At 34.3% G+C, this 14038-nt stretch overlaps 1 protein-coding gene across 3 annotated transcripts; it reads right to left on the bottom strand.

Annotated features, from left to right (window-relative positions):
* Positions 1-1611: 1611 nt before the first annotated feature.
* On the bottom strand, positions 1612-8133 carry LOC132029845 (phosphate transporter PHO1 homolog 10-like). 3 transcript variants are annotated; one of them, XM_059419226.1, is made up of 15 exons: positions 7841-8133; positions 6711-6756; positions 5906-6387; positions 4964-5273; positions 4806-4854; positions 4595-4666; positions 3973-4102; positions 3764-3884; positions 3414-3672; positions 3224-3328; positions 2858-2902; positions 2611-2760; positions 2259-2537; positions 2040-2176; positions 1612-1911 (listed from the first exon to the last, which is right to left on the bottom strand). In XM_059419226.1, exons 3-15 carry the CDS (start codon positions 6351-6353, stop codon positions 1809-1811), a joined length of 2208 nt encoding a protein of 735 aa, XP_059275209.1. In that variant the 5' UTR covers positions 6354-6387; positions 6711-6756; positions 7841-8133; the 3' UTR covers positions 1612-1808. The 3 variants fall into 3 exon arrangements, with proteins under 3 accessions (XP_059275209.1, XP_059275208.1, XP_059275210.1); XM_059419225.1 differs by lacking the exon at positions 6711-6756; XM_059419227.1 differs by lacking the exon at positions 7841-8133 and having other exon boundaries at positions 6711-6765.
* Positions 8134-14038: the final 5905 nt, after the last annotated feature.

Genomic DNA, 14038 nt, shown 5'->3' with positions numbered 1-14038 from the left:
CCTCCAAATCTTCCGCCACTTACTAATATTATTTATAGACTCTTGTAACCATTTATATTAATAAAATCAATCCCTTTTATCCTCAACATAATTTCTTTTGAACTTGCGTCGACTAACTCATGATGCGACTTTAACGTGGCAAAAAATCCGAGGTGTAACAGTTTTTGACCCTTATCTCATTAGGAAATAATTTTTCATCGGCTTAATACCTATATAGGCCCTTAAACTTGACAGGTTTTGTAAGATAGACATTCAAACTTTATCAGTGACCAGATAGACCCTTAAACTTGGCGAAAGTGTATCTCATAGGCATCTCATGATGACATGGCAAATGCATGTTTTGTACACACAGCTAAGCGATTGAATAACTCAAATTATGCTTTCTTTTTTTTACTCAAATTACTTTACATATGTAATTGACTTTTTACATTTCCAAAAACAACTCCATGTGTGTCTCGTAACTCCTCCATGATATCCTAATATTCTTCTCCTTCACCATTGGCTTCATGTTCTCCATAGCTACGATGACCTTGTTTTGGTAATTAAATTATTACTATATCACTAGAAAATATAATTTTATAGAAGAAAACCCAATAAGATACAATTATACAAATAAATCGTTTGATGTAATTTCTAATGTGCTTACTGTGAAAATGAAGCATTAAACCCAACACATGGATATTTCTAAACATCAAATCTTGTACTCAAAAAATGGATATTCTTGGCTGTGGTTTATGGCGTCAAAACTTGGAGAAAGTCTGAAGGTGAGGTCCGATTCTAAGCAAAGTTTTTTACTCATATGACCAAAAATTGAGTGAGTATTTTGAAGGGCCGGGTGTTTTTTGGGAAAAGATGGAATTGGTTTGGCGTGGGGACAGTGGCGGAGCCAGGATTTCCACTGAGGGGGTTCAAGATATAAAAAATTAAACATACGAAGAAGCCCAAGGGATTCAACATCTACTATATATACATAAAAAATAATTTTAACCTTGTAAAAATAGTGTTTTTTTCCTCTAAGGGGGTTTGGAACCCCCTCGGCATAGTGTGGCTCCGCCACTGCGTGGGGAGGTGGGGGTGTAAAGGGTTAGTGGGTGGGAGGAGTTTGTTTTTTCTTTTTCCTTATTATATTTCTTTAACATAAGTACTTTTCAAATTTTTAATATATAATTTAGTTATATATTATAAACTTTTTTAAAAACTACACGTGTCATTCAATAATTGGTCCACTCAACACATCATAAGTAAGTGTATTTCACACACTTAGACCTTATGTAAACGAGTGTTTAAAAGATTCACTTTTGCCAAGTTCAAGTGTCTATCTGTTACTAACTAAGTTTGAGTGTCTATCTTACAAAATATGTCAAAATTTAAGGGACTATCTAGGTATTAAGCCTTTTTCATCCTTTTCAACTTATAATCAGTTAATACCCTTCTATTGTGGTTTTGAATTATGAAGATAATGTCTTATGATTTATAAACTTTAATCAAGTAAATAAAATTTATGAAAAAAAAACAAAAAGAAAATCTAGGCAAAACCCACAGTTGTTTCTTTAGAATAAATGAGTTTGGATTCATTGAATCCACATAATTCTTTTTAGAAATGATCTTAACGTGTAAAGTTCATTAGCCTATAAGAGATAAATAAAAGTTTGATGAAAAAGTTTACAAAGTATTTAAGATTGTTTGTAATAACTAATATTTGCATACACAGAACTGGCAATTGAAAATGTATGCAACCCTCCTGGGAAAGGGTACTCTATTACACATTCATCTTTTGATGAAACAGAACAGATATAAGACGTATCATCCTACTCATTTTTGCCAACCTTCTCGTCATATGTAACGAAGGGCAACGGGAGCGACTTGAATGCTCGGTACTCCCCAACATTGTTTAGGTGCTCATTCTCCAATCTGAAAAGAACAATCATAACTCAAAACGTATCCATTTTCATTCGTCTATCATAAGAAACAAGCGGCGAAAAAAGAAGAAAAAGTATACCGTTGAACTCCTAATATAGCACAGGGACAATAAAATTTACCTAAAGAAGTTCCAAATGCCACGACGAAGAATTTCTAAGCTTGCAAATGTGCTTGTTATGACTTTTCCACGTAGTGGGCGCATGTCAAAACTCAATACTACTTGCAGCCACACAAATCTCAGGAGAACCTCAAGAATCTACCATCAAATGAGCAAGAAAATATTAGATTGGGAAAGAATATACAAGGGACTTTGTGTATCATCAACTTGGAAACTTTACCATAGCTATGTAATATGCAGTTTTGTGGGGTAGCAGTAGCTTGTCTCTTAGAAGAAAATTTCTCGACTTATGTTGAAGAAGACCCCAGTCCATCTTGATATCCCAAGATATGTTTGCCAGAGCTGCAACAAACGAGCTAGCCAAAGCCCACACTTTCCAAGTCGTTTTTTTCCGTAGTCTGAATGTTGACTGAAGGACAACTGACAGAAGCATCGAGAAATAGGTGAAACTGTTGAATCCATGCTGCATCTTTTTCTCTTCCACTAATCGTCGCATACACTGGACATTAATTTGATCCATTGAGTACACTCCGATAGGCTAATGTTTTGGTTATGACAAAATGTATGAGTACCTGGAAGAATCGAATCCAATAAGGAATTGCAGCTGAAATGTAATAGAAGACGATGTAGACATCACTAACGTGGCACATTTTTCGTCCAGTAGAGGCTTTTCCCCAACCATAATAACAAATGTAGTATACGAAACTTCTTATCGCTTGTGTCTGAGGTCAAGCAGATGCAGAAAGAGGTCAGAAATTAAAATTAAAAAAGAAGAAGAAGATCCATATCACTTATTGATTGTCCAATAAAGTAAGAAACCTGGCTGGTTAGCTGGTCTGATAAGAAAAAATCTATCATATTGACCTGCAGATAAACACTATCAACTCTTGTAAATTCAACCAAAAGTCGACAAAAACATATTCTACATACAGACAGACCTTTCTCTAACAGGCAACAGCCATTCTCTATAATAACATTTCATTATAACAGCTATGTTTTTTGTGGAACCGATCTTTCATTTATGTTTATATGTTCGTTATAACAACATTTCGCTATAACAATCAAAAAGTATCGGAACAAACGATGCTGTTACAGAGAAGTTTGACTTGTAAATAGAATTCAAGCATGGTAGAGTCAACCACCATTGACTTATATATAGAATTCAAGCATAGTAGGATTAACCACCTTGTAAAAAGGAGCACAACTACTACGAAATAGACTTCGAATAAGGAAGAAACGGCTCGAACGATAGATGATGTTAAAAGGACAGAGACATATGAGGACTAAACCCTGCATTTGAATCAGAGAATTGATTAGACAAAATGTAAATGATTATAGTGCTCAACCGGCATTTAACTTGTATTTGAAATCTCACAATGAGTAAGCCCAAAGGGACCAGTTCGACATATGTCTCGTGATCTTGGATCCTCGAGTCCATCCTGATATGCAATTGTACCAGGCAAGCGGTGAGTACAAGAACTGCAAGACCAGAGACTAAAAGGAAAACTTCCCTGTGATCTAATTCGGTTCCTGGCTTGAATCCTAGTATAAACGCGTAGTTGATTCTATAGCACCTCCACAAGTATATATTTGCAGCACAAAAAAGCATATGTAAGATGATGTATCCGTAGAAACTGCAAGATAATTTAAGGTATATATTTCAGATCTAGCTGTGTTCTTTCATTTTAACCATGGATTATTTGAAGATCCAAAAAATTTCTTAACCTGTAAAGGGGGAAGATGCTATCCAAGTATAATGTAGCCTCCTCCTTGTCCAATAACTTTCTTGTTTGTATGATTAACCCAACCGCAATAATTAGAGCAATTGAGAATCCACAGAAGAATCCTGAACATAGAGAACAAAGGATAAGCTATAAGCTAAACAGATGTTGAGAACTGTGAATAATTTTTTTTAATAAAGAGCAGTTCTCAACCTGAACGAAATCGTAAGCTGTGTTTCTCTCGTTTTCTTTTTGGCCTTAATAATTTGATGCCATCCCCTTGCTCAGAATTGGAAAAGTGCTTGACAAATGTTGCTTCTACCTTCTTCAGTAGACTACTAACCTAGAACATGAAAAACAAACGAAGTGAATCTATAATGGAGCATAAACAAATCCGGAGTATATTAATATGGACAAGGCATGCAAGCTTAGGGTAGTTACTAATTAAGGGTACTACAACCTGCCATCTTATCATATATAGTTTTCATTTCTGTAAGAAAATACTTCTCAGTGTTAATATTCGGAGAATTCAGAGGATTTTTAACATTCAATTAATACACCTTAAGTAAAGTGGCTTTTTGCATTCGTTTGCAGCACAATGAAAATTTCATGCATTTTAACATAACATATACTGCTTTTTGAACCATTAAAATAGTCTAGCTTAAATCAAAACACTTAAATTAAACAGTAGGTATTTGGTCCATCGAATAGCGGTTTTTTTCTTTTCAACATGTATGCTCTTTTCTTTAGCATACTTCCTTTTACCTGACAAACTGAAAAGCACTAAAGAAAATAATCCAAATCCCTTGATTGGATTCAGTGAATTTGAACAGACCTCATCAGAACTTCCAATATAGGAGTTATCCACGACTTTCATGTACGATCTCATCACCTTTCTTGAAGTAATCTGCAGTTGGCCATTCATAAATCAATTAGTGGTAACTAAAGAAGTACTGTTGTTGTCACATAATGCAATTTTTCTATACCTATTCCACGAACTGAAGTTTTATTCAGAAAGCTAAATATGCACCTGATGCGTGTCTGACCTTTTCATATTTTTCTAGGATCTTAGAAAATGCTGAGAGGTTCATAAAACTGGTTCATCAGTGAAAGAAGAGTCAGATAAACACCGAAGAAAAATTGGAAGCACCAAAATATCTCTTTTGCAATTTAAAAAGTTAATTTAGATCCTTTTCTTGAGAACCTGTACTGATTTAGATGGCGAAGTTTCTGGTAGAACTCAACAAAGGCCTTTCTCAACTTTTCTTCAACCTCCTTTAGCTCATCTTGACTGAAGCTACACTCTTTCTCGGTGGTACCAAGTAATAGTCTTTCTACCGATGATTTTGGAGTGCCAGATGTATTTTGAATTTTGACGCATTCAAGAACGTCTGAGGGAGTACGTCCATGTTGATCTAATGAAGGATCTTTATTATTGCTTGAAGAAGAAGCTGGTTTTATGGGGTTCTCGCCAAACTTGTCCACTTCTTTTGTGAAGTCGAGGTTGTCTTTCTCTGCATTTTAGACATCTAATAAGTGCAAAGCAAATCTTATGAAATAGAAGCTTACAATCAGAATGTCAGCTGCGTTTTCACCACCTTGCTAGTCCATGAACCCTTTACATCATAGCAACCAAATATATTATGTCAAAGAATTCTTCTGATAATCATGTTTGATTAGTCCTAGTACATAATCTGAATAAAGAACTATGCACTTTTCTAGAAGATTAGGGTATAATTTCCCATTAAGGCTCTCATTTCTGTTTGTATTCACCATCATTCATGATCAAAAAGCCTTTCAAGTATATGTTTATGGAATATGCGGAGAGTAGCTATGTTGCTTAGATCTTTCAAAAATATCATTATACCCATGTCAGATCCTCCAAAAATGCTAACCGTATCCCAAACACCTTTCAATGAAGTTAAGAGTACTAACTACTAAAGCAAGATAATTCAAGTAACTAAAAATAAAAACTTAAGCCATAATTACACTAATTGTATATGTGATGACGAATTTGACCTCCAGATGTGCACCCGTGTAGATAGGTGCACTCGTATCCGAGCAACATAGCAGACAAGGTTCTACAGTATTTGCACTAGCCAAAGGCTTGTAATGACTGAAAAAGGTGATAGTTTACTGGACCTACCTTCACTCAACGCCCTGCTTGGAGAAGTAATCTTTGAGGATGCTGCAGTAGTAGCTTTGTCTGCTGGCAAATCTTTGGTATCCTTTTCTTTTACCTTTTCCCGGAGAGCTATCAAAGCATCCATTTGTTTGGCCAATTCAGCAGCTTCTCCCTTTTCCTCTTCCACTTTGTCCTTGTAAAAGCTATTAACTCTTCCAAGCTCATTATCCAATTTTTCAAAAAATGACTTTTCAGCTTCTCCTAGATCAGCTGGTACACACAACTTTCCATTTGATAACTTTGTCCAATTCTTTTGTTGGCTTTTCCCAATTTCACTTTCTTGATTCTCAATATCTCCTTTCCTCGTGCAGTTTATACCTTTCAAGAGGTGTTTGAGCTCGCCATAGTCCATATAAGCCTCAATCCACTCAGGCACCATTTGATCCTTAAATTCTCTCCCAAACTTCATTTTTTAAGTAGTCAGCAGCTTGGATTCTCTCTAGCTATTATAGAAGCCAAGATCATGTAAGAACATGTATTACAGACTACCAAATATCCAAATACATGTTCTTTGGTGATAGTTGTACCCTTTTTTTTTTTTTTTTTTTTGGTTACGGTGTTGTCCGGGCCAGTTTGCGCGCATTTGGATAGTTGTAAAAATTATAGGCATAGAAACACATTGTATATTGATGAAAGAGCAGAAAGAGTTGAGAAAGAAAATGTGTTGTACTCCTAACTATACAAAGTTATTTTGCTTCAATCAATGCAAAATTCTTTTTCTTTACAACATTCTTGAGACAATCGAACAATGGAAATGAATTTGTACCTACAAAAACACTTTCCTCAAAACAATTGAGCCCAGACAAACAGAACTGTAAATGGAAAATGAAGAGAAAATGTAAGAAGGCTCACAATTAAGGTGTTCAAATTCTAAGAAAAACATAAAAGAAACAAAGTATACTTAGAACAGTACAAGAGATAGAAGGATGCAGGAGATAACTGGTGCAATCAACTTATGTCAAGTACTTAAAAATCGAAGATCATGAAAATGGAACTATGCAGAACAGAGTTTGACCCTCTAACTTTCAATTTGCCTAGGAAGACCTGTGATATCTATATGAGTTAATTTCCATCGTTTGATCTTTTTAGATGATAAGCTTTAAGCATTATGAATCTAGTTTATAGTTCAGATGAATCTCAAATATTGGCTGTTGGATAACTCAATAGTCATACCTACAAAGTTTTAGGATTGTGATTGGACTGTCAATCATAGAACTTCAATATTAAACACAAAGTATCTCATTTTTCTAAAAAGCAACCACCACCACCATATACCCCCAGCCCCCCAGCCAGTGGCAGAGCCACATGCTATTAAGGGGATTCAATTCGTCAGGAAAATTGTACTGCATAAATAGGGTGAAAACAAACTTCTCTATACACACATATATACAGTAAAATTTTGAATCCATTAATATAAGAGAAATACAGGTTCAAATATCAGGTGTAACATTTTCTATGTATTCTCCTAGTCAGAATTCCTGGTTTCGCCACTGCCCCTTAGAAAGAAATTAATACAACAAAAAGATAGATTAAAAGGTGCAAGCATATACTATATAATACTAATTCTTCTTCCTATTGTATACTTCAAAGGCCATAGAGATTATGTTTGTCTATAAGGGGAACACAATCCATAGGGGTTCTGAACTACTTCTCAATGATGCATGACAAGAACCCATCTTCACACAAACCCCCAAAGGGAAAATTTTCAAGAAACCAAGAAGATGCACATTAAATAACAGCTAGCTGTCCATAATTGTTGGCAAATAAGCAGTGATATTAATGACACAAACTATGAACTCTATCAAGCATCATAGTCACACATTTTTGTATTAAGTGGTATCACATTAAATTAGAAACAAACGTGTGATTTAATGTCCCGGAAGAATGATAGATTACCTTGGAAATCAATATTGGAGAGCAGAAAGAACTTAGCTTTAATTAGGAGCCTACACTTAACAGCTATATATGAAGACTAAAGTGGGTGAGTGATTGTTTTTCCACTTGTAGAAGGGAGAGAAAATACCGAAGCGGTGTCAGACAAGTGAAATTGTCAAACTGGAGTAATATAATATACCCGTAGTAGTAATTTGATTTTCCTTCTACCAGTTGCATGGTAAGTAACTGTACAAAGTCCCAAAACTTAACTTACTTTTTATCTTATACAATACTTAATGGAGTATGGAGTAATAATTAATTATATATGTTTTTCTCCCATTCACATTATGGTTACAAAGTGCTTTTGGACAATCTTAACCGCACAAGTACGTCAAATATTCAGTTTTTGAGTTATTATGATCCGAAGAACTCCCTCTTTATATATAAGTCTGCATTATATTAGGTGACGTCTATAGATTTTTGAGCTAGCTGGAGTCAAACAGTGAGATGGGGAAAAGAGGATTGTACATGTGCTACGTGGCAGCAAGGTACTCAGCGGCATAGCCATCTGTAACCTTTTAGCAATGTATATTATACTCCCTCCGTCTCAAAATATTTTTCGCCTTTTTCATTTACACGCCTATTAAGAAAACATTTATAAGAATAACATTTTGACTATTTCACCCTTTTAACATATTTCATCATGTTCTCAGTTTCATTAAAAATGAAACCTCTTAAATGTTAGTATGTGAACTCACAAAATCAGTCCATTGATGTAATTAATGCAAGGGTAAAATGGAAAAAAAACTATTTAATTTTATTTGAGTAAATAAAATGATAAATATTTTGAAATAAATATTTTTAGTAAGGACGACAAATATTTTGAGATGGAGGACCTACTACGTAACACACTCTTTGACGCTTCTTTAAGTCGTTGGCGCAAATCCCACTAAAATCAATATATTCTGACTTGGTTGAATAAACTAAAAGTAAATTTAGCAGTCAATTAAACCCGATTCTATCCACTCGATCAGCATATACCCTCTCCCTTCGTCTCAATTTAAATATCTTAGTTTGATTTAATATAAAATTTAACGAATACAAAGAGATTTTTAAATTTTACAGTCCTAAAATTAGAGATATGTATAATAAATTAAAATACTCTTTGAATCTTGTGATTTTAAACATGATTGATAAGATGTTTGAATTGTCAACTTACTAAATAGAAAGAGCAGCAAAGGGCCAAATATACCCTTGAACTATCGGAAAAGGATCAAATATACATAGGTTATCTTTAGGTGCTAAATATATCCTCGATTATCTTTTAGTCTTAATATACCTGGCAATATATCTCTTACTAATATAGCTCTCATTTTAACTAGAGATACACGTGTCATTATCCTATTGGTCTATTTTAAACTATCCCTAATTAATTAAAATTCTACCCATAATTAATTATCCAATTAAAAAGACTCATGGCCATACAAGCTTCTTCAATGGCCGACGATGACCATGGCAATAGGTATGGGTAACTTGTTTGTCTCGATAAGAAGATGGAGCGGTTGAAATTCAGAGGCTAGTTTCCAAGGAAGTAATTGCTCAGTTGGTAAACCAGCCATAAAAGTTCTCTCATGTTTTCATATTGAGCAAAGAAATGCCAACTGAAATAATAATTCAATTTCAATAGAGAACTGAAATGGCAACTGAAATCATAATTCAATTTCAATTTTAACCAGTAGTAAGCCAAACAGTAATAACTTTTAGGATCCTTGTGAGAAGATACAGTGCTTCAATCCCCTGATTTGTAACTGATGTTGCTGGATAAGTTGCCACATTCTTGGGGATAGTGTTGACAGTACTATGTCGAGAGTAGATAAACAGCCAGCGGGAGGGTGATGCCATCGCAGTGGTCATCGTCACTCCATGGTTCCATCAGATACAACTATCTTTCATGTGTACGAGTCTTTTAATTGGATAATTAGTTTCAATTTTAATTAATTAGGGGATAGTTTAAAATAGACCAATAGGATAATGACATGTGTACCTCCGTTAAAATGAGAGTACATTCAGATCAAAGTATAAGAGCAAGGGTATATTTAGACCCAACGTATAACGGCAGGGATATATTTAAACCCAAAGTATAACGGCTGGGGTATATTTGATCCTTTTCCGATAGTTCAAGGATATATTTGGTAGATACTTCAAGGGTATATTTGGCCTTTTGCGGTAGAAAGAAACACTCTTTTTGAAACATATTAAAAATAAATAAAACACTCAAATTGGAAAGGAAAGAGTATTTGATTCACAAGGGTCCTACCCACAGTAAAATTTTCAGTCCCCATATTTGGTCTTGATGTTGCTGGTAAAGCACATCAAGTTCGTATTTCTTATTTATTGTGGGTCAAGTTCATCGATCGTCTCTTGTGGTCGTCAAGATTTTTCACTTGAAAATCTCAATTAAATCTTGTTTCATTTAGACACCTAAAATAAAATCCGAATATGTCATTTAAACATTTTTCGCTGAGTTGGCGAGCTGTGTGACTTTCACACGAGAGAGGCTAGTGAAGGACTTTTATTTTACAACTTTATATTTTTTTTAATCTCTTCTTCCTCCTCCTTTCTCCATCCAACACCACCTCTGCCATATTTGGGTTCAACAATGGAGATAATAGTTGTCCAAATTACTTCCTAAACCAAGATTATTATCACAAGATCTTTCCGCAAATGCAAGAAAAGACAAATTAAACAGACCCATTTCAACAAAATCATCACTTTGTAAGGATTTTGAACATTGAGACCTCCGGTCCTACTATATGCAATTCAAATTACCTCGATCATTTTCTCGAATTCTCTGTTGGGAAATGCAAGAAAAACTCCAATCAAACAAATCCTGTTTTCATAAACCCTTTTGGGTCCCATGTCTAAAATCCGAATTTGATGGGAAATGCAAGAAAAACTCCAATCAAACAAACCTTGTTTTTATAAACCCTTTATTAGGGTCCAATGTCTAAAATTCAAATTATTCCCTCCGTCGACTTATCCAGGCTATGAAACTTGAGGCCTTGACGAGCAACCGGAAATGGAGGGGTGGGATTTAGAAAATATGTCTTTTTTATTTACTTTTTTTGCTGAAAAATAGTGTTTTCTTTTCTTTTCCTTATAATTTATTTTAAAATTATAATTTTGCACCCAAATGCTACATGTCCTTTTTTAATTAGTCATCATGTCACGTCACGCGCAAGTGTATTACACACATTTTGTAACTTTAGCTGAATATAAAAAAAAAAGTGTCTAATTAGAACAAATTCGATGTAGTTTGAGTGCTCAATAGGTACAAGGTATTGGCGGTTTAAGAAAGATCATATCAACTACAAAGTGTTTCCTACGCGGCTTCGCTTTATTGTGAGTATTATTAATATCGTTAATGAAACATTATACTAATGATGCAATAATTATTATTTTTTCTCTTGCGGTCAATCAACGAATCAAATGTTGTACTATTGATTTTTTCATAATACTAATGATGCAATAATTATTATTTTTTCTCTTGCGGTCAATCAATGAATCAAATGTTGTACTATTGATTTTTTCATTATACTAATGATGCAATAATTATTATTTTTTCTCTTGCGGTCAATCAATGAATCAAATGTTGTACTATTGATTTTATGCTGAAATTATATGTGTTAATATAAACTCCAAAATACATCACTTTACCTGTGTGGAATATCGATGATTAGGACAACATAATACCTTTATAGACAAAGACACATTCATGGTAGATTCAATTTTGGATTTTGATCCTAGTATTTGGATTTGACTTTTGGTTGACTTTGATTTTGGATTCATAGACTAATCTTTTGAATAGACTGGAGTAGTTTGATGGATTTCAGATGCGGTAAAGATACAAGGGAGATTAAAGCTTTTTTTGATCGAGATAAGTTAAGGCTTTGACTCTAATGAGAGAATCTTTCCCAATTAAATGAGATCTATATTACACTACGTATATTGTTTTTTTTTTTTTTTTGGGGGGGGGGGGGGGGGGGGGGGTGGTAACGTATAGGCGAGGTGATAAGCGCTTTTGCGGGTACTGGTTACATGTTGAGTTATTTGGTTGTTATGCCTAATTTCACGATCCTTTCGTGTTGCATGATTAGCTGGGCATACTTTATTGCTTAAGGTGGTGTTACAGGCATTGATTATACGATAGAACAATATTACGAATTTTCCTGTATGTCGAATTACATGGTTTAAACTGTTTGATTATGCGGTGCTTATATGCCTAAATGATTGTATATGTGATTCATGTTATTATCATGAGTTAGGCTTATGAATCCTTGTGACCCACGACTTGGGTGTCAAGTGTATAGCTGATGAGTCTGCATGATCACGACTTGGGTGTCATCGATTATGTTACCCATTTGTGTGACATTTCACTAATGAGTCTAAGGACTTGGGTGTCAACTGATTATACGTGTGGATATGGATTCGTACCCCTCGGATCACTCTCCAGGGCACCCCAAGTAATGTGGGCACTGTCGTGCTAGGAGCAACAGATACGAGACAATGGTGGTTGGGGGTTGGGAGGGGGAGAAACAGTATCATGGGCATCTTATCCATTAACACATATCATTTGAATATCCTTATATATGACGTTTTGGTGCATTCGATATGTGCTTTATATGTGCATAACTTAATATGCTTTAGCTGTGTACATTTAATTATGATATTTCTGTACTATGTTATTGTTACTGTTGGATAAGATGACTACACAAGTTGATAATGATACTTTTTGGTAAACCCTCGTCACTATTTTGTTGGGGTCGATCGATCATACTTATTGAGTAAGCATTGGTTATTTGCTCATGCTACACTTGTTGCATCACCATGTGTAGATATGAATTTGGAGTGTTGCAGAGTTCGTGAGAGATTCTTAGAGACCAGTGCTCCAATGTTAAGCTGCCTGCTAATCCGTGGTAGCTTAGAGTCTTTCATTTATGTATTAATATTCAAACAAATGTCGTATCTTTAGTAACCGAGTTGTACTTGCTATTTTTAGCAGTTGTGACTTGTGACACCAATTCTTGATGGTTATTTCGACTATTTTTCACGTTGTATTCAATTTAGTGTCATTTTCAATCATATTATTATGTTGTACTTTATTATGTTTCAATAAGCCTGGATATCGTGGTTTTGAGACTGATTCGCCTAACGGGTTGGGGTTATCTATTGTTACGGTTTAGTAGATTCTATATCGTGACATTGACAATGGAGAAAGCTTTTGTTTGCAAAGGGATAAAGTCTTGGATGCATTTCTATTGTTGTGGTAAGTAAAATGGAGATCAGGTCCTCAGCTTGAGTGTTTAATGTATGCGTGTATACATGTGAAGATGAGAAGAAAATGATGGTTATTGAGGAGTTTTAATTTTAAGAGTTAATTAGTGTAAGAATATGAGTAATAAGAAAAATGTTACTGAAACAAACAAAAAATAATGAAAATCTAACTTTATTGCATGTTTGACGTAGCGCTGATTTAGGGCCCATGTAAAGCATCTCACACCATGAAATTGGTATTGTACCTCTCGGGTTGGTATTAATTTCACTTCAAATAAGAATAGGGAGTATTAAGTTGCTCGTAAAATATTAATGTGTAAACGACCTTGTCGGGCAATTACAAAGTGCAACTAATTACTCTCTCTACTTCATTTTACTTGGCACATGTTGACTTGACACACCCCTGAAAAACCTTTTATTAGGAGTGTATTTTACTAAACTAACCTTATTAGTAATGCTTTAGAATTCTAAATTTTACTAGACTGGTACTTTATGTAGTTAAGTAATAAAATTATCTTGATTTGCTAAAATAAATAAGTAAAAAGAAACATTTATTTTTAGTATAGGGGCCAAGTAAAATGAAACGGAGGGAATATATATTTTCCTTAAATCATAATTTGAATACTAATATTAATATTATGATGGTCGTATAAACTGATAATATAATTTCTTAAGAAAAGATTTTTCATATTAGAGTAGCCACTTAATATAAAACAATCCATTCGTAATTTGAATATACAGTCAGACCTCTCTATACTTGCATCAGCATATAACAACATATCTCTATAATAGCTAAGTTTTTTCGGATCTAATTTTTTATGTTATATTTTATTTCTCTATAGCAACATTTTACGCAAATTTTACCTATAAAAACAACATCCAACT

Source organism: Lycium ferocissimum, chromosome 9 (assembly GCF_029784015.1).
Source record: "Lycium ferocissimum isolate CSIRO_LF1 chromosome 9, AGI_CSIRO_Lferr_CH_V1, whole genome shotgun sequence".
Lineage (NCBI taxonomy): Eukaryota > Viridiplantae > Streptophyta > Magnoliopsida > Solanales > Solanaceae > Lycium > Lycium ferocissimum.
This window is presented reverse-complemented; position numbering and strand designations above follow the sequence as displayed.